Here is a 25,635-nt window from a genome sequence, read left to right on the forward strand (position 1 = left end):
CATGTGGAGGGTGTTCTGGTAAGGTGTGTAGGCGCCAAGAGAATAGGTCCCACCCCGTGAACACTGTCTGTTGGTGGTGGTGGTGGTGGTGGTGGTGGTGATGGTGGAGGTGGTTGTGGTGATGGAGGTGGTGGTGGTGGTGGTGTAACATCATCAAATAACATCAGTTGGAGCCTGACACCATGGGGAGATCTGGTGCCTCTGGGGTCACCAGAGTAGCCTCCCAAGATCCCTTCTTTTCTTCTTTCACGCCTTTATATGGTCAAGAATCTTGTGCAGGCTATCTACTGTGGGTGTAGGAACAGAAGAAGAGTGGGCAGCCTTGGCTCCTTCAGCCTTGTGTCAGTTTGCTGATCTATGGATATCAATGGAGAGGGTTCCCAAAAGAAAGTCATGTCACTAGTGGATGCCAGAATATGATGCTACTTCTCCAGGCAGGTGCAGGGAGTGGTTCCCAATGATGGTGCTGCAGGAAGCATAAGAGGGGAGGGCGTAAAGCAACAATGGTCAAGTTCATTTGCACGACTACCAAGAGGTCGACGTTGAGGGAGGAAATATGCCAGGTACTGTAGACAACCTAGTGACAGTAGTGACAAAAGTTATCACAGACTGGATACAAACAACTACATATTTTTCCAAGTTTCAAAACATGAGAGGCAATCTGTGACCTTCAGTTCCTGGATTTTGTGTTCCTTGATTAGGGTAGCACATTTCAGGGAGTGGGAAGAGTAATTACTTCCACAGTTGACACAGACATGGTCAAATTTCATGAAGTAGCTGGCCAATCTCCACAAATCAGTTCATGAGTACACCAGAAAGTTGTGCGTCCAAGTCACTGACATTTAAACCGTCATTTCTGGGATAAACAAGATTTTGATCTTCTCTATATGTGAATTCCTGTCAAAAGCAAGGACGAACGTGCTTGGGTCAATGTTATTTTCTGTCAGGCTTCAATGCATGTGGTGTACGAGATGAATCCCATGCTTCTCCAAGCGTTCGTGTAGTTCTTTATCCACCTGAAGTGACGGTGAAACATTGGTCCCTATACCACGTTTAGATTTTTGTGGCATGTTACGGTAACATACATATCATCTAGTTGTTTGTTCACATACAAACCAGGATCTGAGGGGAATAACTGTCTGCAATTCATTGGTTTTGTTTCTTTCTACAGTGGGAACAAGGGGAGAAAGTTCATAGGAGGAGGAGGAGGAGGAGGAGGAGATTATTGAGATTATTATTATTATTATTATTATTATTATTATTATTATTTCTTTCTTTTCTCAGACGTTATGTCTGGTCAAAAATGGAAAGTGACGCGGACCTTGATCAAGGGTGACTTCCTTTTAACTGTACGGTATATGTTATATTGCATTTAGGAACTTTCAGGTAATTGAACATGTATCAATAATTACAGATTTCTGTAGTTGCATATATACGTTTGGATGTAGCTGTATTTCGTTGATGTACTGGCGGATATTGTGTGGTATGACTCCTGTAGTTGATAGTATAATTGGTATAATGTCAACTTTATCCTGATGCCACATGTGCTTGACTTCCTCAGCCAGTTGGATGTATTTTTCAATGTTTTCTTCTGTATATTTGTTGTATTGGGTATGGATATTTCGATTAGTTGTGTTAATTTCTTCTCTTTATTGGTGAGTATGATGTTAGGTTTGTTATGTGGTGGTGTTTTATCTGTTATAATGGTTCTGTTCCAGTATAATTTATATTCATCATTCTCTAGTACATTTTGTGGTGCATACTTGTATGTGGAAATGTGTTGTTCTATTAGTTTATGTTGTATGGCAAGTTGTTGATGTATTATTTTTGCTACATTGTCATGTCTTCTGGGGTATTCTGTATTTGCTAGTATTGTACATCCGCTTGTGATGTGGTCCACTGTTTCTATTTGTTGTTTGCAAAGTCTGCATTTATCTGTTGTGGTATTGGGATCTTTAATAATATGCTTGCTGTAATATCTGGTGTTTATTGTTTGATCCTGTATTGCAGTCATGAATCATTCCATCTCACTGCATATACTGTCTTTTCGCAGCCATGTGTTGGCTGCATCTTGATCGATGTGTGGCTGTGTTAGATGATACAGGTGCTTGCCATGTAGTGTTTTCTTTTTCCAATTTACTTTCTTCGTATCTGTTGATGTTATGTGATCTAAAGGATTGTAGAAGTGGTTATGAAATTGCAGTGGTGTAGCCGATGCATTTATATGAGTGATTGCCTTGTGTATTTTGCTAGTTTCTGCTCATTCTATAAAGAATTTTCTTAAATTGTCTACTTGTCCATAATGTAGGTTTTTTATGTCGATAAATCCCCTTCCTCCTTCCTTTCTGCTTAATGTGAATCTTTCAGTTGCTGAATGTATCTATATTTGTGGCATTGTGATCCTGTAAGTGTATTGAGTGCTTCTAGGTTTGTGTTACTCCATTTCACTACTCCAAATGAGTAGGTCAATATTGGTATAGCATAGATATTTATAGCTTTTGTCTTGTTTCTTGCTGTCAATTCTGTTTTCAGTATTTTTGTTACTCTTTGTCTATATTTTTCTTTTAGTTCTTCTTTAATATTTATATTATCTATTCCTATTTTTTGTCTGTATCCTAGATATTTATAGGCATCTGTTTTTTCCATCGCTTCTATGCAGTCGCTGTGGTTATCCAATATGTAATCTTCTTGTTTAGTGTTTTTTCCCTTGACAATGCTATTTTTCTTACATTTGTCTGTTCCAAAAGCCATATTTATATCATTGCTGAATACTTCTGTTATCTTTAGTAATTGGTTGAGTTGTTGCTGCCAGTAGTTTTAGAGCATCCATGTATAGCAAATGTGTGATTTTGTGTTGGTATGTTCCAGTAATATTGTATCCATAATTAGTATTACTTAGCATGTTCGATAGTGGGTTCAGAGCAAGGCAGAACCATAAAGGACTTAATGAGTCTCCTTGGTATATTCCACGCTTAATCTGTATTGGCTGTGATGTGATATTATTTGAATTTGTTTGGATATTAAGTGTGGTTTTCCAATTTTTCATTACTATGTTTAGGAACTGTACCAATTTAGGATCTACTTTGTATATTTCCAATATTTGTAGTAACCATGAGTGGGGTACACTATCAAAAGCTTTTTGCTAATCAATGTATGCGTAGTGTAGCGACCTTTGTTTAGTTTTAGCTTGATATGTCACCTCTGCATCTATTATCAGTTGCTCTTTACATCCTCGTGCTCCTTTGCAACAGCCTTTTTGTTCTTCATTTATAATTTTGTTCTGTGTTGTATGTGTCATTAATTTCTGTGTAATGACTGAAGTATATTGTTGGTAGGCATGTTATGGGGCGATATTTAGCTGGGTTTGATGTGGCTGCTTGATCTTTAGGTTTCAGATAAGGTATTCCATGTGTAAGTGTATCAGGGAATGTGTATGGGTCTGCAATGTAACTGTTAGATAATTTAGTTAGATGTGAATGTGTTGAGGTGAACTTCTTTAGCCAGAAATTTGCTATTTTATCTTTTCCAGGGGCTTTCCAAGTGTGCGTAGAATTAATTGCTCGGGTGACTTCATGTTGCAAAATTATCACTTCAGGCATTTGTGGTATCATCTTGTATGTGTGTTTCTGCTTGTATCCACCGTGCATGTCTGTTAAGTTGTACCGGGTTTGACAATATGTTGCTCCAGAAGTGTTCCATGTCTGTTATGTTTGGTGGATTGTCTATTTTAATGTGTGTGTTATCTATTGTCTGGTAAAATCTCTTTTGGTTTGTGTTGAATGTTTGGTTTTGTTTCCTTCTATTTTCACTTTTTTTGTATCTTCTAAGTCGTTTGGCCAATGCTTGTAATTTCTGCTTCTTTTCATCTAATTGTTCTATTGCTTCCTCTTGTGAGATTTTACCTAACCTTTTTCCTTTTTTGTCTGATATTTCATTTCTTATAGATTGTGTTAGCTGTCCAATGTCTTTTCTCAGTTTTTCTATTCTGATCTGTAGCCTGTGTTGTCATGCTGGTTTTGTCGGTTTCTTCTGTGTGTTGGTTGGTTCTGATCTCTGCCTAGTGTGTATATTTAGTGTACTGAGTGCTCCTATATAAACCAGTAGTTGTAACTCTTCCATAGTTGTATTTTCATTTATTTTGTTGTGTATTATTGTGTTGATGTTGTTGTTGTTGTTGTTTTGACTTGTGGGTTATTTGGTGGTCTATGGAAGAATGGTCTAATGTCTGTATTTGTGTCTTTGTATTCTATATATGTCAGCTGAAATTTTTCTTCTATATCTAACATGTGTGTCACTTTGTGTTCTATTTGTGCTTGTTCTGGTGGCTGTCTTAAGATTTCGTTTTCCTCTGGTTGTTTAATTGATGTGTGTTGTTCTTGGTTTGTGTGCTCTGGGATGTTTGAGTCCATTACTGTATTTTCTTCTTCTTCTGATTGCACATTATTTTGTTCCAGTATTTGTTGTACTTGTTGTTTGAGGTTTTCTAATTCTGACTGAGGTATCCTGTTATTTTTGACTATTACACGGATCTGATCAGCTAGTCATTGTTCTGTTAAAAATTTTAATTCTGGGTATCTGGTAATAAATGTTGTGTATACTTGTGATCTGTATCCAGTTGTTGCTTGGTAATAACAGAACATGAGGTGTCAGTTAACTTCATCTGACCATCTCATCGTCTGCCTTTGTTTTCGTTCTAGGGTGGTTGCAGGAAGCATATCCTGCAAAACACCTCTATTTGGATTTAAATCATTTTCCGTGTAGCTAGCAGTGTTATTACCATTGTGGACGCGCATAGGGTTCAAGCGTCGTCCCCAACCATGACAGCACTTGTCCGAGGCTTCATTAGTTCTGTCCTGAACCAACTAATCACACTAAAAGGGAAGTTAGCACTATTAGTGGTTTGTTCTTTTCATCACCTTTTACGACTGGCAGAACATACCGGAGGCCTATTCTTTTCCCGGGCCTCCACGGGGTTTATTATTATTATTTCTTTCTTGTCTCAGACGTTATGCCTGGTTAAAAATGGAAGGGGGGGGGGGGGGGGGGGGACACCAGAAAGTTATTACAAAGACGCAGATAAAATAATTAAAAGAGATGTCTTTGGACAAGTCCGTCAAGGTAATAAAACGAAGAACACGAGCAGCTGCTCGAGCAGCATCAGCTAAAATTTCCTGTAGGGTGGATGGCAGAGACAGGACAACACGAGATTGATTAAAACGGGAACACGACAATAAAACATGGCGCACTGTCAATGCATGACCATAAGGGCACTGCGGGGCGGGGTCACCGGATAGCAGGTAGCGGTGGCTAAACCGGCAATGCCCAATCCGCAACCTGGCCAAAATGACCTCCTCTCGCCAAGAGGGTCGGGAGGAGGTTGTCCAAGCTGTTGGGAATGGTTTTATGGCCCGGAGCTTATTTTCTTAAAGTGACGACCAAGTATCCCACCATAATGACACAAACCTTTTACAAACAACCCCACTAATGTCAGACAATGGGACACAAAGGGAGGCTGGCCGAGGCAGGAGGACTGCAGCCTTGGCCGCAGCATCAGCAGCCTCATTCCCAGGCACTCCTACATGGCCTGGAACCCACATACAGCTAACAGGAGAGCAATCATCAGCAAAAGAATGGAGGGATTGCTGGATCTCTTGCACCAAGGGATGGACCGAATATGGAGCTCCAAGGCTCTGAAGAGCACTAAGTGAATCAGAGCAGAGTACATACAGAGAATGGCAGTGGCGGCGGACATACTGAATGGCCTGAGAGAGAGCAAAAACTAGGCCGTAAAGCTGGAACACTGATCAAGGAGCCAGTATTTAAAGGTGACGTCCCCGACGACAAAGGCACAGCCAACACCATAGTCAGTTTTGGAGCCATCAGTGTAAATAAAGGTGTTACCGGTGAGTCGTGCACGAAGTTCGACAAACCGTGAGCAATACACTGCATCCGAAGTACCCTCCTTCGGGAGCGCTGAAGTCAAGATGAATGTGAACCGGGGCCTGGAGCCAAGGTGGTGTCGGGCTCTCACCCACTCTGGAGGTGGTAGGGAGGGCAAAATCCAATTGTCGAAGCAGGCGACGAAAGCGGACTCTAGGGGGCAGCAGGGCAGACACATACAACCCATAGTGACGGTCGGTAACCCCCGATGATGGATGGAGTTGAGACGGCGTAAGAGGGATGGCCGAGCAGACGAGTAGACGAGGCTCCCATAATCCAGCTTTGATCAGACTATGGACCGATATAAGTGAAGCAGGACAGTGCGATCCGCTCCCCAAGATGAACCACTAAGAACAAGGAAAACATTAAGTGAACATTTACAACTGGCAGCCAAATAAGAGACATGCAGAGACCAGCAAAGTTTCCTGTCCAGTGTGAGCCCTAAAAACTTCATTGTCTCGACGAATGGGAGAACAACAGGACCGAGATGTAAGGATGGTGGAAGGAATGCTTTATATTGCCAAAAGTTGATGCAAACCGTCTTCTCTTCAGAGAACTGGATGCCATTAGCCACACTCCATGAGTATAGGCTGTCAAGACAACGCTGAAGGCAGCGCGCCAGGAGGCATGTTCTCTGGGCACTGCAGTAGATCGCGAAGTCATCGACGAAAAGAGAGCCGGAGACGTTAGGAGGAATGCAATCCATAATTGGATTGATCGCTATGGCAAAAAGGGCTACACTCAAAACGGACCCCTGAGGCACTCCGTTCTCCTGGAGGAAGACGTTGGACAATACGGAACCCACATGTACCCTAAACATTCGATCTGTTAAAAAAAAATCAATAAAAAGGGGCAGGTGACCATGTAGGCCCCACCTGTGCATAGTGCGGAGGGTACCTCCTCTCCAACAGGTATCGTAAGCCTTCTCCAAATCTAAGAACACAGCTACCGTTTGGCGCTTTCACAAAAATTTGTTCATGATGAACGTCAACAAGGTCACAAGGTGGTCAACAGCGGAGCGGCGTTGACGAAAGCCGCATTGAACATTGATAAGTAGCCATTGAGATTCAAGAATCCAAATCAACCGAGCGTTAACCATGCGCTCCATCACCTTACAGACACAGCTTGTAAGAGAAATGGGGCAGTAACTAGAAGGAAGGTGTCTATCCTTCCCGGGTTTGGGTATGGGAACAACGACGGCCTCACGCCAACGCATGGGGACCTGACCTTCGATCCAGACGGGATTATAGGTACGAAGAAGAAAGCATTTGCCCGCCGGAGAAAGGGGTGTCAGCATCTGAACGTGAATGGCATCTGGCCCCGGAGCAGAGGACCGGGACAGTGCAAGTGCACGTTCGAGTTCCCGCATGGTAAAGGGGGCATTATAATCTTCCAGATTCAGCGAGTGAAAGGAAGGTCGCCGAACCTCTTCTGCCTCTTTTCTGGAAAGGAAGGCAGGGTGGTAATGGGCAGAGCTTGAAACCTCCGCAAAAAAGCAGCCGAAGGCGTTGGAGACATCCACAGGGTCCACAAGTACCTCATTACCAGAAGTCAGGCCAGGTATTGAGGAGTGGGCCTTAATGCTTGACAGCCAGCGCAGGCCACCCCAGACGACATAAGAGGGAGTAAAACTGTTAAAGGAGCTTGTGAAAGAGGCCCAACAAGCTTTTTTGCTGTCTCTAATGACTCGACGACATTGCGCTCGGAGTCGCTTGTAATGAATACAATTCGCCAGCGTAAGATGGCGGCGAAAGGTACGTAAAGCACGTCGCCGAGCACGGATAGCGTCTCTGCAAGCCTCATTCCACCAGGGGACTGAAACGCGACGAGCACAGATGGAGAAAGCAGCCAGTGGCCACTTGGGGCACACACCACAGCAAGAGATATTCCTTCCACAATCACCCCAGATGCCGAACGTAGGAATGCATTAGATTTTGCTATAAAATATGCTTTCTCTAAGGAAACATACCACTTTGGTAGCTGCTAAGCAAGCGTCCCCAAGTGTCTTAGGAAATGAGGTAGACAGGTTGACTGCTTGTCTCAAATCAGCCAGCAGGGCACACACTGTGAGTGTATGGGCCATCATGAGAGGGCTACCAGAGTGGCATTGAGGGAGGGTCCTCTTGACGCACAAGGAACCCATGGATAAGTCTCGTTTGGCTGATATGCAGTCAATATGGAACACTGGCATCTTTCTGAAAGGCCTGATGAGAAGTATGCTACACTTTGGTGGTGCCCTTGACTGCTCTCACTTTCTAGAAGGTTGTGATAGCCTGCTATTCAATGTCTCAGATTTTCAAAATGTGGGGTCACAGTTGCAGTCTTAATTCTCTTCCTGATGCTACACGTTCAAATTTTTCTCCTGTGGTTGCTTCTTTACCTAATTTGTCAGTGAGTTCAACTCCCGGTATACCCATGTGGCTCAATGTCGGACGAATGTTGCTGTCATACCAGAGCTATGGAGGTCAACTAATAGGTTAGTGACCAAAAGGTTTCTGGGGTAGCACTGAAATATGCCTTGTAAGCAGCTAATGGAGTTTCTAGCAACCAGAAAGTCTTTTGTGATGAAAGTTTCAATGTACTGCAGAGCACTGATATGGCTACCAGCTCTCCACTGTACACAAATTATGCACTTGGCAGGGAGTACCTCTCATGTCCCTTGTGTGTACAAAAGTAACATTGATCTTGTCATTGACTTGAGATCCATACATGTAAGATGCATATTGAATTTGGGGTAGCCACGGAGAACTAAACAGAACAGAGACCTGAGAATGTTGGGATCAGGGATCAGCACTTTCCTTAGAGTCACAAAAGAGGTTCACCCGAATCACAGGACTGGGTATATACAATGGCAGGTGCCGAGAGGAAACACTCAGAACACAGACAAGAAGGGGCAGTTGGAGGCCCTGTCATAAAGGTTCGAATTGTATCCCAGCCAGTTTACACATTTTTTGGGAGATTCTTAAACAGTCTGAACTGTTGGTTGTGGAACAGTGTCAAGTAACATCGACTGGAAGGCATCTGACACATCGTGAACGTGTTGTTTGCCAACAGTTGCTGTTGCCTGACTCTCAGTGGTGGCATACCAGCTTCCACCAGGAGACAGACTATAGGTCTCATATGGAGAGCTCTAGTTGCCAACCACACACTGTGGCAGACAGGGTCCAACAACTCAGCACTGACGGTGCTGCTGACCCGTTAGTAATGCACCCATATGCTTGGTATAAAATCAGCACTTTGCTGAATCACAGAAGAATCATGTGGTCTACATCTCAGGAGGTGCTACTGAGAAATCTGAGGGTATTAAGTTTCCTCGTGCAATTTGCCTTGAGCTGGCATAAATGTAGCAACCATGTTAACGCATAGTCAAATAAGAGTCCTAAGAATTTGAAAGTTTCATTAACTTTAAATAATATGTTATCAAGGTAAAGCCCTGGGTGTGGATGCACAGTCCTGAGTCTATACAAAACTGCACGATGTGAGTTGCCATGAGAGAAAATTGATATCTATGAGTCAGGACCCAGTTACATGCTTTTGGTATAACCCCCTGAAGTGGTGGGCAATCATGTAGAGCTGTAATACAAAGATTGCCCAATACAGTGACAGTGAGATCGTGAGTCCCACTGTAGTCGTGATACCATTAACTGGGATGAAAAGAGGGTTATGCCCAAAACCGATGCCTGAGAGGTCCCAGTTTCCTTTACATATTTCTCACTGAGGGCTGAACCTATCTGGGCCCGAAACAGTCAGAGGGATAGGAAATCCTGGATGAAACTGGATAAGCAGCCCTAGAAGCCCCACTCATGCAGGGTAGACAAAATGTGATAGTGCCAGATGGTACTGAATGCCTTCTCCAGATCAAAGAACACAGCGTCAGGTGCCGGTGCACATGAAAGCATTGTGCACTGCAGATTCCAGCAGATGAATCAATTGGGCTGTGGTGGACTGGGGCACCCTAAACCCACTTGGAAATTGTGAAAAACATCCTTTGGCTTCCAGGCACCACCAGTGTCAGCAGCTAACCATTCCTTCCTTAGGCAGATTAGTTGATAATTAGTCAATATTTGACAGTCGTTTCCCAGTTCCAGTTTAAGAATAATAATACCCACCATTCTAGGGGGTATTTGGGGGGGGGGGGGAATGGGGGGGGGGAGGAACTCCCCTTACTGCAAAATGTGACTGGAAAACCGAGAATGTGTTTTATTCTTTCATTGCTAAGCTGTTTAAGCATTTGATTACAGATTGTATCAGGTCTAGGGGCTGTGTTGCAACATTCAAAACACTAAGGAACTTCCATTCACTAAATGGAACAGTGTATGGGTCAAGCCCCTGTGCACAGAAGGATAAGTAGTTTCACACTTACAAGGACCTTCGAGGCAGGAAATTAGGATGATAGATTATTGCATGTGGAAACTTTGACGAAGTGTGTTATGAAACATTCAGCAATGACCATGGGATCAGTGCATATGTCACTATTTAGGGTGGTGCCAGGAATTACTGTTGATGGCAGGTGGCCGCAAATGTGGAAGAGTTTAGTCCATACTTGAGATGGAGCATGGGCTCTCATAGATGATACATACTGTTCCCAACACTGCTGATTGCTCTTTACTAAAAACCATGCCTTTGCTCAAAGTCTCTAGAATGTTATTAGATGTTCTGCAGCAGGATGGAGTTTGTTTCACTGGAGTACCCATCAACACTACATGACAGCTGTCACAATTCCTTCGGACCACCATGGCACAAGTTCTACATACAGTATGTGAAAGAACTTGCCCTTCTTCTAGCAGCAATGCACCATGAATCTTCAGAGGAGCAAAGTGTTCCTGATTAGAAAAAAGCACAGGTCATTCCAATTTTCAAGAAGGATCATCAAACAGATGCACAACACTAAAGGCCTATATCTCTGACGACAGTCAGTTGTAGAATTTTGGAACATGTTTTACACTCACATGCTATGATGTTTCTGGAGAATGTGAATCTCCTCAGTAGGGACTTACATGGGTTCCAAAACCAACAATCATGTGAAACTCAGCTTTCTCTGTCCATCCATCAGACCCAGAAAGCAATAGATACAAGTGCTGAGGTAGATGCCATGTTTCTTGACTCCTGTAAGTCATTAGATGAAGTTCTGCATTGCCACCTAATGAATAAAATATGAGCATACAGAATATCATACCAACTGTGTGATCAGACTGAAGAGTTTATAGAAAACAGAACACAGCACGTCCTTCTGAATGGAGGGAATTTTTTCAGACATAAGAGTAACTTTGTGTGCGCCCCAGAGGAGTGTTACAGGACCATTACTTTTCACAATACATATAAATGGCCTAGTAGATAAAGTCTGAAGTTCCATGAGGTTTTTCGTGGATAATACTGTAGTATACAGAAAAGTTGCAATGCTAGAAAACTCTATTAAAATGCAGGAAGATGTCACAAGAAGTGCCAATTGATGCCCAACATAAACATATGTAATGTGCTGTGAATACAAACACAGAAAGATCCTTTATTGTATTATTGCACAACTGCAGAACAGTCACTGGAAGCAGTTATTCCATAAAATATCTAGAAGTACACACATGGAATGATTTGAAATGGAACAAACACAAAAAATTAATTGCAAGTAACGCAGAAGATGTCACATCAATTCGTTGGAAGAATACTCAGGAACTACATTCCATCAACAAAGGAAGTAACTTACGAAACACATGTTCAACCAATACTTCGATATTGCTCTTCTATATGGGATCCACACCAGGTAGGACTGATAGAGGAACCAGAGAAGGTCCAAAGAAGAGCAACACATTTTGTTACATGTTCATTCCATAAGCACAAATGCATCACAGATATGATCAACCAACTCCAGAGGCAGATGCTGCAAGAGAGGCATTCTGCATCACAGTATGGCTTACCACTGAAGTTTCAAGAGTGTATATTCCTAGAAGAGTCAAGAAATATATTGCTTCCTCCTATATATACAGCATGCAAAGACCACAAAGATAAAATTAGAGAGAGATTCGACCCCACACGGAAGCTTACAGGCAATCGACCTTTCTGTGAACTATTCGCAACTGGAATCAGTAAGGAGGGAAATGACAGTGGTACACAAAGTATCCCCTGCCAACACTAGAAGGTAGCATGTGGAGTATAGATGTAGTTTCTGGTAGGAAGGGCCTGAAGAATAGGATATCGTAGCTTCTGCAGCGTGTGCAATGAAGTCATCAATACCTTGTACTACTCGTTCAATATCTCTCTCTTGACCGGTTTCAAAAGTTGCTTTATGGGTGAAAGTTTGCCAGTTGGCTTTCTGAGGGTTGCTTGTTCACTTTGTTGGTAATATGAGAAAGAGACGGTGATAGGAAAAGTGGTCATTGTTGCAGAGGTCATCATGGATGGACCACTGAAACAAGGGTGAGATGCTTGGGATGCAGACAGTAAGATCTATGGCCGAGTATGTTCCATACGCTGTACTGCAATATGCTGGAGATCCAGTGTTAAGTAGGTAGATTCTCAGTCCTGAAATTAATTATTCCATTACTCAGTCTCTGCTAGATGTGGCTTTGCTGCGCCACAGAGGATTGTGGGCACTGTAGTCCCCCAGTAGGGAAAATGTGAATGTTGCTGTTCCACTACTTCCACCAGCTCGTGCTATGGGTGCTGGGGGTAAACAGATATTACATACTGTTACCCTAACTAACAGGCAGACACGAGCAGCCACAGTTTGTAATGTAGTGGTCAGTGGCAAATGCTCACTGAACGTACCCACGTGTATGAGCGTGTAGACTTCTCCAAATGCTATTTCAGCATTAATGTGATCTGAACAATAATATTTGTAGTTTTTAACAGTAGGATTTCTGAGATCCGTGTCTCCTGAAGTGCCACGGCAACTGCAGAGTAAGCAGCTATTAATTGTTAGAGTACAGCCAGCTGGTGATGGTAGCCATTACAGTTCCATCGAAGGAATGTCAGAAGGGGATCTGACAAAGCAGCAAATGGGAAATGGGAGCATGAACTACTTTGCTGCTGAATCATGTTCCATCCAAATGTCCAAGTCTTTATCAGTATTCATAGGCTCGATCTCTGGGGAGATGGGGGCAGTATCAACTGTAGCAGCAGAATTTGGTTTAACTTCTCATCCCTGTGAGGTTTCAATTTCTGTACGATTTCCTGTTTCTACTTCTGACACAGAAGAATACCATTCTTTTCTATAGCTTGCAGCTCTGTGGTTCTGTCAGCCAACAGTCGTAGACTACTGGCCTATTTTGTGCTGGGAGGGGACGCCTTGGCAAGTGTCTTCATCTCTTATGACCCTTGAGGACAAGGTACCTCCAACTACACTGATCCGAGGAAGAGATTTGCGGGGCAGGGGGGGGGGGGGGGGGCAGGATTATCACTGATGCTGTGGGATTGTAGATCAAGGGAGCTGATGTCATCTCTCCAAACAGAAAAATAGGCACTAATATGTGGCTAGGACCAGTAGTTATCATCTGAGACCTTGTCATCACAGTAGGTGTGGATTCTGGCACAATGTTTATGAAGTCAGACATCATATCAATGGGAGATTCATTAAAACTTTTTCTTCCTGTCTTGATACAACAGGCGGTCAAGCATTTTATATTCCTGGATTTCTTCGCCCTCTTGAAAACTGAACACATTGGTTAACAAGGGAAATGGAATTCTGGGCAGTTTACACACGTAAGGGGTCTCCCTTGAGGGACTGGCTACCGTGCTGGATTTTGGGTGAGAACATAAATCTACTCTAACAGAAGGTGCGAAAGATCACAGCACACAATGGATACTTTATACACCACATAAGGTCTCCTGCCCCAGATGGCCTGCACTTTTGTGAAATTTCAGAAAGTGGAGCTCAAATGGCAAAAGGGGGTCATAAGTAAGTATGCCAAAAAGGTTGAAGGAAAGGTTATGAAATGAGTGAAAACTGACAGGAGTCGTAATAACAGCTGAATCATAGAACTTAAAAGCTTCATTAGGTATAAGACTCCATTTAGTCACCTCTTATGACAGGTAAGGAATAACTGCAGGTCTATTCTAGCCCCCAATACCAGAGGTGGTGAAAGTTTATAGGGTCTTGACAACCTGCACTTGCCCTCTGCTTGAAGTGACTGCCACAGCTTCATGGCCTCTGGCTGATAACTTTGGCCATTTTGTGATACCAAATATCCAACATAATGCCACCTACCCCGAATGAGGTTTTCTCCCAATGGGCACCACCCAGCCAAAGCTACGGCCACCTGGAGTGATGGCTAGTCCCGAAGTCCCAGTGCCCCCAGACAGACAGCATGCACAGAGAGATTACAGCTCGGACATCAATAGTGTGATCCCTGCACAGTCGGGGCTACCAATGACCTCCCTCCCCCACATGGACTGGCTATCATGCTGGCTACTGGGTGAACCTGTCGCACATGGTTTGCACATTTTTTAAATATGTTTAAAAAAAGTGGAGGTCAAACCCAGATTTGTGGACCAAGTGTAAGTTAAACATAATACATGATATTAAATAATGGGAACAAAGTGGAAAAGCCATATTCAATGTCCTTCAAGCAAGCTAGGCTGTCAGCAGGAAATTTGTCTCGCATGATAAATCTGAGAAAATATATAGTCACGAGTGTACAATTGCAGCACAGGAAGGGAACAAGTGTTGCAATCGCTTGGGGCACCATGTTTGCCACACACATACTCACAGAGGAACTGAGAGTTCCCTGAGGGGAATGTGAAAAATGTGTGTTTCAGTGTAAGCCTGAAATGACTCTTCAGAGATACGTTTAAGACTGAACAGCCCACACCAGTCATATTGTCTCTTTCAGAATTGGAGACACAGTTTGATAGACTGAAGTACATTAACAATTCAGGTTGACTTATACATCCGTTACACAGTGGGAAGTTCACAGATTTCCTGTGGGCAAAAGAATATTGTAAAAGGGGTTTTACTCAAAAACAAAAACATTTTTTTTTTTTTTTTTTTTTTTAAAAAGGTTTACAATTCAGTTGACCAAGCAACTCTTCTTGGAATTCTGAAAGTAACTGGTTTAAATAAAAAAAGGACTAGTATCTGATAGACTGTTAATAAGGCCTCCTCCAAAGACAAGTTTATTGTAGAGATCGCAGATGATTTTGGGAACAGTAGGGGAGGCAGGCAAGGACATGGACCCTCACATCTACTTCTCAATCACACGCTCAAGAAAGTGATCTGGTAGGGGCGACAAGAAATGAGTGACAAAGGTAATGAAAATTGACTCAGGTTTCACGACAGAAACGTGACTGGCGTTATCTGCCTAGTCTTCGCAGATTAACTCATATTTTGTTCTGACTTGCTTGGCACAGCTGCAGAACAACTCAATAAATAGAAAACACAGGCACCAAAGGTGGGACCAGAGATCTCCATCAACAAAACGGAATTTGTAACTATCATCAAGTCACCGTCCAGAGTACTTGAGGTGCAAGAAGAGTGACCAAACAAATGCTGAATTTTAGATACATAGGAGAGTGGATAGAATCAAACACCTCTGAGGAAGAAGGCTTTGCATGCTAGATCAGGAAACTACAAACAGCATGTCAACTAACCAAAACTGTCTACAAGAAGAAACCATATCCATTAATGCCAAGATATGAGATTGTTACACAGTAATATCACTGGAGGCCCCATATCAAGGTGTCCACAGATTTTCAGAGGACAATTAAATTCATCATGCACAATGCTACTTTCATGGGCACTCAAAGTACAAGTTTGTGTTGCCCACAATGTGTGTTTATCATACATGGGAGAGGAGTGTGTTCCCCCCTGCACTCCATCTCCTCCCACAGTAAACACTGTGCACTCTTCCTGCTTTACAGATGCCAAGTTACAGTGCGGGAGTAGTACTACTATGGCGTGGGATACATTTTGGTTTGCAATAAATCGATTTTACTCTGATAATCCTTAATACCTTTAAAACAAGATTAAAATTCCCATTGCTTAACGTTAATTATTAAAAAAACCTTTAAGGAAATGTCTTTCCAAAAAAAGATGAGGATTAAGGAGATTTAAATAGATATGAGAATGGACATAATAAAGAAAAGCTGTTCTAACTGACACTCCCCCAGAAACACAAGATGGCAGCACTGTTATGGGCGTAGCTACAATTTATACATCATTTACACTAGATGTATACACCACATATAGCTCAACGAAGCCAACCTCCAAATTTCTCCATCCGCACCTGCCCATCAAGGACGCAAACCACACCGGCAAGGCTCTGGTAACATGGTTTGCACAGATGGACACACAAGTTTCCTACAGATAACAGTGCTAGTGAAATTTGTATTAAGCGAACTGCAGGATATAACATTTTTGAGGTACTGCTAATTTGCTGCCCCTCCTAGAACAGCACCTGACTGACACACAAAACGAAATTCTTGTCCACCCACTCAATTACATCACATTTTCATTACTTTCATGACCATGTGTTCATTTTCATTACTATTTCATGACTTTCATGACCTGTAGATACCTTGAATATGCCACAGAATGCCTCACTATAAATACAATTAGTCTGATCAAGAACTTATATCTAAGAAAAGGATCTTGAGGAAAATCCTACGTCCAGTCAAAGAAAACCGTGAATTCTGTACAAATGTACAAAAAAAATCACAGGAGGGGGGTTGTTTTCTACAGCCACATTGCTTGTGAGAGTCCTACAAGGCTGAGCAATTTGACTCTCTACTAATGTCTCAACAAGAAAATCAAGGAGACCTGATTCACTGAAGTAGAAAAGGACATGCAAGAAGTGAGAGTAACACACAAGGGTATCCAGAAATATCTCCCACTGAAGATGATGCTTAAAGAGCAGCTACCAAAACTGACAAAATATGGACTGAAGCGAGGAAAGAAAAGCATCACAAATAAGCTGGAACATACTAGGCTGAAGTTAAAGCCCAGCCACAAGGGAATGGAATAGTTCAGTTAAAATAGTGTTGAGATGGCTGATACAACGAAGAGTTAATGTGGCAGAACTGAATTTCCTTATTATTTAAAATAATATTGAACACAAATGGCTCATAAAAAGATAGGAAGATATGCTTGAAAGCCCATTTATGTAAATGGGCACATATATGCCTCCCAACACTATGGTAAGGCTTTCCAAGATAAAAAAGGTATATATAGGTGATGTTTGCATAGAAAGGCCAGTTGTATAACAGCCCAAAGAAAAATCAGGTTATCAATACCAACAGCTGTGCAATATCCCTAGAACTTACACTGAAAGATGCCAAGGAATTAGATGTATTCGGACACAAGCAAACCAGCAGTTCACCTCATTCTAATACATTCTTTTGGTGCACCTAGTGAGGGTGGCAACAAAGAGGATAGCAACTTTGTTACTTAAATTTTTCGACAATTTTTAGAGATGTGGTTAAATTGACATGAATACATGTGCCCTGTAATTGTTCCATTCTCAAAATTTTTTTATGATTTCTTTACCCATCCATGCAAAGTACCAAACATTTCACAATGGATCTTATTATTATTATTATTATTATTGTAGGGGAACATATTAAAAGCTGCAGTCAATGCAGATCCATCTCCCATATGCTGCAATGTTTGAAGAAAGCTAGTTAGCTGTGCCATGCCCTGCTTGCCCTTTGTATCCCTATATGGTATCGCCATAATTTAGAAATTTTGTACTGCACATTGAGTACAGCATGATAAAAGTCACTGTCCAGCCACAAAGAAGCACTCGACTCGCGCGGGCACGAAGAAGCACTCAACTCGTGACTCAGTACCACCGAGGACTGGAGCAACTGAATAACGTTTTCCACCGGGGTTTCGACAACCTCTCATCGTCCACTAAAATGCAGAATATCCTCCCCGCCCCTCCCACAGTGTTATTCTGTCACCCACCTAACCTACACAATATCTCTGTTCATCCCTACTCCACCCTGATCCTACCCCCTTGCCTCATGGCTCATATCCCAGCAACAGACCTGGATGCTAGACCCTGTCCCAGAAACCCTCACACCACCGCATATTCCAGTTCTGTCACAAGCATCTCGTATCCCATCAAAGGCAGGACCACCTGTGAAAGCAGTGTTGTGCTCTAGCAACTAAGCTGTGACCACTGTCCAACTTTCAATGTGGGAATGACAACTAAGAAGCTTTCTGTCTGCACGAATGGCCACTGCCAAACTGTGGCCAAGAGACTGCTGGACCACCTAGCTGATGAAAATGTCACACAACACTATGCGCTTCACTTTAATGACAGATTCACAGCCTGTGCCATCTGGATTCTTCCTGCCAACACCAGCTTTCCTGTCCTTGATTCCTATAAACTACCTGGCATTAACCTTCACTAGTCCCTGACCGCCACCTACCAACCCCCTTCCGTGCTCCCACTGCAACATTACACACTCCTATCCTGTCAATATACCCACTAATCTTTTCCCTTCTCTACTTCTCTTCTTCCTCTCATCCAAGCACCGTCTCCCGACAGTGGACCTAGCAACCCTATCCTGTCCCCATAATGTTACCCAATACCTCCATCTTACCCCCCCACCAATCTCCCCACCACCCAGCACATGCTGGTCACACATCAGATACAGGAGCAGTCGGGCCCCAGAGACAGTAGGTGTGTGTGTGTGTGTGTGTGTGTGTGTGTGTGTGTGTGTGTGTGTGTGTGTGTGTGTGTGAGAGAGAGAGAGAGAGAGAGAGAGAGAGAGAGAGAGAGAGAGAGAGAGAGAGAGAGAGAGAGAGAGAGAGAGAGGGGGGGGGGGGGGGTTACATAATGAATTTTGCTGTTTGCAGGTACACGCATGCAGTCATGTTAAACCACACTGAAACCACCATGTCACAGTACTGTAGTTCACAACTAGGGGAGCAAAAACAAAATTGTGCTGTCTATTTATAAAATAGAATATCACATGTAATACTTTTTCTTTCATCTGAAGATTAAAAACACTGCAACAATCCATGCTGAGAAGGCAGCAACACTGCACCATCATATTGAGTAGGAAGTTAGAAACTACCAGCATGGCAATAAAAAGTCTGAACGGCAATGAACAAAGTGACCACCCATCTCTCTGCGAAGAACTGGGAATTACAAGAGAAGCGAAGGTTCTGATGCTTGAAGACTGGCATATCACAACTGAGGCAATAAGCAAAAACTGAAAATCAGTTGTGGATCAGTTTTCAACATCTTGCACAACATTTTGAACATGACACAGGTTCTGTGACTGTTCACACCTATTCAAAAAGTGTGCTGAACTGAGGCGAATGTGGAATTGTTGCAATTGTGTCCCAACAATCCAGAAGACTTCTTGAGCCTCCTAATCATCACAGATGAGTGCTAGCCATATCCTAGTGACCTTGAGACAATAGAGCAAAGCAAACACTTGAAATGGGGATTCACCTCTGTTGAAAGAAGCTGTCAAGATGAAGTGTCATGGTAAGCTATCCGAAAAGGTGATTTTGCTCTACCACACCCCAGCTGATTCTGCACATGACACAGTCACATCTGCTGCTTCTTTCAGCTAGACTTATCAAATTTTATAAGACCTACCATAAGAAAACATGCATCCTAAATTGACAACTAACACGCACAAAAAAAGAAGCCATATACACAATGTATGTCACTCTTCACATAATATACCAATGGATCACATTGTTCCCTACACCAAAGTTATTTATGACTGTGGCGAGTGTCACACTAGAAATCCAAATGTCTGGACTTCAATAATCAATCAACCATGGATTTTTTTTCCTGTCAATTATCACTAACAAACCTTTGGCCCAACAGTACATTTACCTCTAACATGTGTAAAATATATCTTAACTTAGGGAAAATATTAATAGTTTTGGTTCTCCCTTTACATTGGTCTTTCGGTGTAGCAAGACAGACATGCTCAATAATGACACACACTGGAACAATTTTCAGAATGATGCAAAGGGAAAATATTACTAACGTAACAGAAAAATACGAATAGAGAAAGAACTCACAGTTGTTAAGCACTAATATAGATATAGAGTCCATTAATAAATCACCTCCTTCTAGCCTATAAATAAATGTTGTACACATGACTTAAAAAATGAAGGTTCACATTCAGCTACAACAAGTCAGTGAGGAGTTCAGGAAGACCAGCATAATGAGTCTCAAATATAGCTGATAAAATATATACAAGCTCATGGCTCTTGGAAACCCAAGCAACGCACAAGGAAAACTACATGCACAAACAGGTGTTCCAAGAATATTTGAACTGATGACAAATCTTGCTACAAAATGTTCTTTTTTATAGCTAACATGAATCTTGCAGAATTTGTAGTTTAATGATGATAAAAACCCTTTTTGGAATTGTCTGTTCAATGCTCAACTTGGCTATTATCTCCTCCACATTTACCTACAGACACATCTACATCTATACTCTGCAAACCACTGTAAAGTGTATGGTTCAGGGTATCTCTCACTGTACCAGTTAGCAGGGCTTTTTCCCATTCGATTCCTGTATAAGAGTGTTGTAGAAATGACAGTTTAAATGCCCCTGGCCATGCTGTAATTAATCTGATCTTATCGTTACTATCCCTATTGGAGTAATATGTGGGGGGTTGTAGTATATTTCTCAAGTCATCATTTGAAACTGGTTCTTGAAATATTGACAGTAGACTTTCTTGGGACAGTTTACATTAATCTTCAAGCGTCTGCTAGTTCAGTCCCATCAATATCTCAGTGACACTCCTGCTGTCCTTCTCTGTACACATTCAATACTCCCTGCTAATTCTATTTGGTACAGGTCCCACACACTTAAATATTCTAAGGTGTGTCGCCCAAGTGATTTCTAAGCAATCTCCTTTGTAGAGCCATTGCATTTCCCTAGTATTCTACCAATAAACTGAACACTGCTACCTGCTTTACCCACAACTGAGCCTATGTGATTGTTTCACTTCATGCCCCTACCTTAGTATTTGTATGAGTTTGCAGATTCCACCTGCATAGCATACAATGTTTTTTGTTTTGTGAAACGCACAATCTTACATTTCTGAACATTTACAGCAAGTTGCCATTCATTGCACCACTTTGAAATCTTATTATGGTCTGACTGACTACTTGTAAAGCTTCGTTCAGACTGTACTTTGTTGCAGATGACTGCATCAACTGCGAAAAATCTGACATTACTATTGATATTGTCTGTCAGATCATTAATATACAACATGAATGGCAAAGGGCCCAGCACACTTCCCTGCGGTACACCTGAAGTTACTTCTACATCATCAATGACTCTCCATCCATGATAACATGTGCATCCTCCCTACCAAGGATCCTCAATCCAGTCACTTATTTCATTCTGATACACCATATGACAGTGCTTTCGATAATGTGCGTAGGTGTGGTTCCAACTTAAATGCTTTTCTCAAAATCAGGAAATACTGCTTCTACCTGACTGTCTTGATTCATAGCTTTCAGGATGTCATGTTAGAAAAGTGCGAGTTGGGTTTCACATGATCTACATTTTCAGAATTTGTGCTACTTGGCATGAAGGAGATCTTTATGTCCAAAATGCCTCTTTATGGTTGAGCTCAGAATATGTTCTAAGATTCTACAACAAATAGGTGTCAATGATATCGGATAACTTTGCATATGACCCGAATTTCTTTGCTACAGTAGTCACTGAATGCTACACACATTGCTCTCCTGACTGCCAAATGTGTTTCATTAATGATCTCTCTACCTATAGCCCTCTGCTTTGTTTTATATCTATTATGGAATAGTCTGTTTATTTAGATGTTTCTTTACAGTGAAAGTATGCCATAAAAGATCTCACCAATTGTGAATCGTCCTACTGGGTGCATATGTAGCCTGTGCATGGTCAACTATTCTTTTAAACTTGAGCTGTAAATGCTCCTGCACTGTGTTGTAAGTCTTAAGTTCGTCATTGAGTTATGACACTATTGTTTCTCTGTCTAGTTTGCTGAACTTATAAATCTTTCTGCTTGTTTTAGTTGCTGTTTGTGTTTTGGTATTCAATATCGCTATAACTGCCTTGTGATCAGTGAGACCAGTTTTGATGTGGACTTCCTCAAAGAGGTCACACCTAGTTGTAGCCACTGGATCTAACAGAATTCCATCATGAGAGGGGTTCTGAACTACCTGTTCTAGGTAGTTTTCAGAGAAGACATTCATTCAGTAACGTTTCACAGGATGTCTTGTCATGCCTAATGCATGCTGATCCTTTCATTCTATATACCACCTTCTCCATTGCTTGAGTGTGTTACAAGTAATAGGCACATAACATTAACATGTTGTAATATTTTATCTGTTCTGGAGTTACTTGTATGTATTATTTTTCTGTTCAGTTTTGTAAAATTTGTATACATCTTGACAGATAATATTTTTTTCTCCCTGGTGGGTTTAAGGAGCCATTTCTGTTGCATTGAGCAGGTGTTCATCATACCTTAATCGAGTGACTGGAGATTATTCATGCTGGAATGCATAAAGCATAGGGGATGATCATACATAATGCCATTGTCCGAACACACACATACATTCTTTCCATTAATACTTTACAGATGACCCGTCTCCATGTGTCACAAACATATTTGAGAAAGCACCATAGATATGAATATCACGTTTATACACAACAAAAATGATCATTCTCAAATTCAGTTCACAGAATTACTCTAGTATGACTTGTCATTCAGTTTATCCCACTATATTTCGCACACTGAAAGTAACTTGCTGTTTCCTCATACTGTGTGACATCTGCTAAATCGTTTAACCTAGCAATGAATCTCTCACTATCTAGTAATTTAGCTTCTTGTTCGAAATTTGTTATATTCTTATCACGAAGTAAATGACTGATAACTAGGGTATATGTTTACAACATATAAGGCTTACCTTCATTGAATTCAAATTCATCCAAAACTTTGTCCAAGTCTACTGTAAATTTTTCCATTTTTCAGAATGTTGTCATACGAGATTAACAGGAGTGTCTAAGGTACGGATTACCGACTGGAAGAAATAAATGACATTACAAACGCAGGCTCGCATCGACTAAAGACACTTGTCAAAATAGTCAGTGTTTCTCTGTGATGCACGGACTTTTGAAACTCGCATAAATTTTCAAAAGACGTGAAAATATAGTACAGGTCGAAAATGTATTGTTTCTGCATTTTACTTTCAGACGAAACTCACAGTTTGCACCGTCATTAACACTACGAAAACAATTTCATAACCGCACTGATTATCTGTCACTGGGTAAACAAGCTCTCACTTCGTCAGCGAAACACGGAAAAATAAGACATCTTTGGTCTGAGTACTTCGTATTGCGTCTACGTCGCCCAACGCATATGACTTGTCAAAGTTGTTAATCGAATTATAGCAATTAGGGTCTTGCAAATACGGTTCACTTTACAAACAGAAAAATCTTGATTTGTATACGGTTCCTCATCTTAGGTTCCACCTTAGCAAAGTAAGATGTGACACTATAAGTCGAAATGTAACAAATTTCTCTACAAAACACTTTCTCAGCTGGCATCAGTTTCAAAAATTGAAAATGAAGAGACTGAATATTAGCTTCAAAATTGATTTGATTTCGACTGAAAGATAAAATAAAGAACAATAAGAATGTTGTGGTAACACATTTTTCATTCCAATGCGATAAACCCTCAAGACCAAAAATATTCCAGTAAAAAAGGAATGACAACATTGAAAAAATGCAGACATGAATATAGGCAGTGCACTTGTGCAGTACCTGAGGACAAAACTTGATATATTATCATTCTTTGTTGAGGAAGTGAGACCTGATTTATTGGGTATATGGCAAGTCCAACCAAAAACAGAATACTACTGATGTATAGAATATGTGGAAATGGTGCAGCGAAACTGTTATTCACGGTGGTGCGGTTGTATATGAAAATAGTAAGTGTAACACCGTCTCTAATTCTCACTGTGAGGAAAGCGGCTCCATTGCAGCAGTATGTGAGGCGAGCAGGTAGGTGCAAAGGCGCTGGCATGTGATTCCACAAAAGAGCCTGTTTTTCAACAGTACCACAAGGCTGTCAGGCCGAGCAGTGCAGCTCTGGTGACATTGCAGAATCACAGTGTAGCTACGAACCATCCTGAGAGGAGGTTTCACACCACTGGGGCACAAAAGTGTTGATCTGCAAGTGCCTGGAAGCAACACATCAGCACAACAAAAGTACCATTTGCCACTATAAACACCCTTTGATTCTGGCACGGTCATGCATAGTCAGGCAGCACCTTTCATGACACCAGAGCTCACCAAAGTCTCCACCATGTTATGGGCCAGCCAGCAGCGAACACTGGTCAATCAGCCATCTTCACCAGACCAGCTCCTGGAGTTATTTTTGCATCTGTGGGCTTGGAGCAGTACTATGGATGAGCTAAGCCCATCCGATTAGCCATGCGGTCGAACGCATGGCTTTCCAGACTGGGAAGGGGCGTCTGGTCCCCAGCACGAATCCGCCTGATGGACTTGTGTCGAGGTCTGGTGAGCCAGCCAGTCTGTGTGTGGTTTTTAGGCGGTTTTCCATATGCCTTGGCGAATGCGGGCTGGTTTCCCTTATGTCACCTCAGCTACACTATGTCGGCAATTGCTGCACAAACAAGTTCTCCATGTACCCGTACTCCACCATTACTCTACCACGCAAACATAGGGGCTACACTCGTCTGGTGTGAGACGTTCCCTGGGGGGTCCACCAGGGACTGAACTGCACAATAACCCTGAAAGAGTGGTTTGGTGTGGGGCGGCATAGGGGTGAAGTGGACTGCGGTGGTCATTGTGGGGTTGTGGGCCACTGCGGCTGCAGTGGGGACGGAACCTCTCCGTCGTTTCTAGGCTCCGGTTAACATACAATACATACAATACAATGGATGAGCTATCTCCAGGCTCTATAGCAGCAGCCTGACTTCTGCTTTGGAGGTCAGTGGTTCACAGCCAGGGTGGTAACGCCACCTGCACCAGGGCTAGCTCCTCTTCTGGTAGCAATGTACCACCACAAGAAACTGGTCAGATGTTCACATCACTGGCACTTCTGGTTCACAGTTGCATAGTGCTATCTGGAGCACAAGCTGCTGAATGAAGAAAACAGAGTCAGCAAAACAAGATGCAGATGACACACATTCAGCATGACTCTAGGGCTTTCTACAGTTGACAGCACAGCTGGCAGACCATGTGCCTGCAGGAGGGCATTGCCATGGCATCCCAGCACTTGGATTGTTGTAGAACAAGACTGAATAAAGATGTTTTATCTTGTAGGCCAGTTTTACAGGCCATCACAACTGCCCCAACATCCCATCACACCACCATCTCTACACCATAGTGGCTCCACTCACCACAGGTCGCTACAGATTGGTGTCAGGCGTATTTAGTGTCAGTGGACCTGGTCTGGCAGCTGGTGTCAGCACAGCCGACCACTTCATAATCACAGCACATAGTTTTGTTACACAATGGGATGAGTGAGCAGACTAAGCAGACTAATGATTTTTGTGTTTGGTTTTCCCTGTTTTGAGTTTAGAAGGTGTGGAGTATCAGTGGGAGGGAGGGTTCAAAGAAATTTGAGAGTTACTCTTATACAGCCAGTGAAACCTATTGATCTCTCTCAGCTCTGCAGAACTACAAAGGAGCATTATTTATGACCAATGAGATATGGTCAGTGTAATTTGCTCGAGCGTTCTGTACTCTGTACATAGTCTG

The 25,635-nt window shown here is 42.2% G+C and overlaps 1 protein-coding gene across 1 annotated transcript in view; it reads right to left on the reverse strand.

Annotated features, from left to right (window-relative positions):
- Window positions 1-23,222, reverse strand: part of LOC124555099 (zinc finger FYVE domain-containing protein 9) — a 378,366-nt gene extending 355,144 nt beyond the window's left edge. The window contains exon 1 of the mRNA XM_047128896.1: window positions 22,815-23,222. Coding sequence (XP_046984852.1) covers window positions 22,815-22,872 — 58 coding nt within the window. The 5' untranslated portion in view covers window positions 22,873-23,222. The remainder of the gene's footprint in view (window positions 1-22,814) is intronic.
- Window positions 23,223-25,635: the final 2,413 nt, after the last annotated feature.

This window comes from Schistocerca americana, chromosome X (assembly GCF_021461395.2).
Source record: "Schistocerca americana isolate TAMUIC-IGC-003095 chromosome X, iqSchAmer2.1, whole genome shotgun sequence".
Taxonomy (NCBI): Eukaryota; Metazoa; Arthropoda; class Insecta; order Orthoptera; family Acrididae; genus Schistocerca; species Schistocerca americana.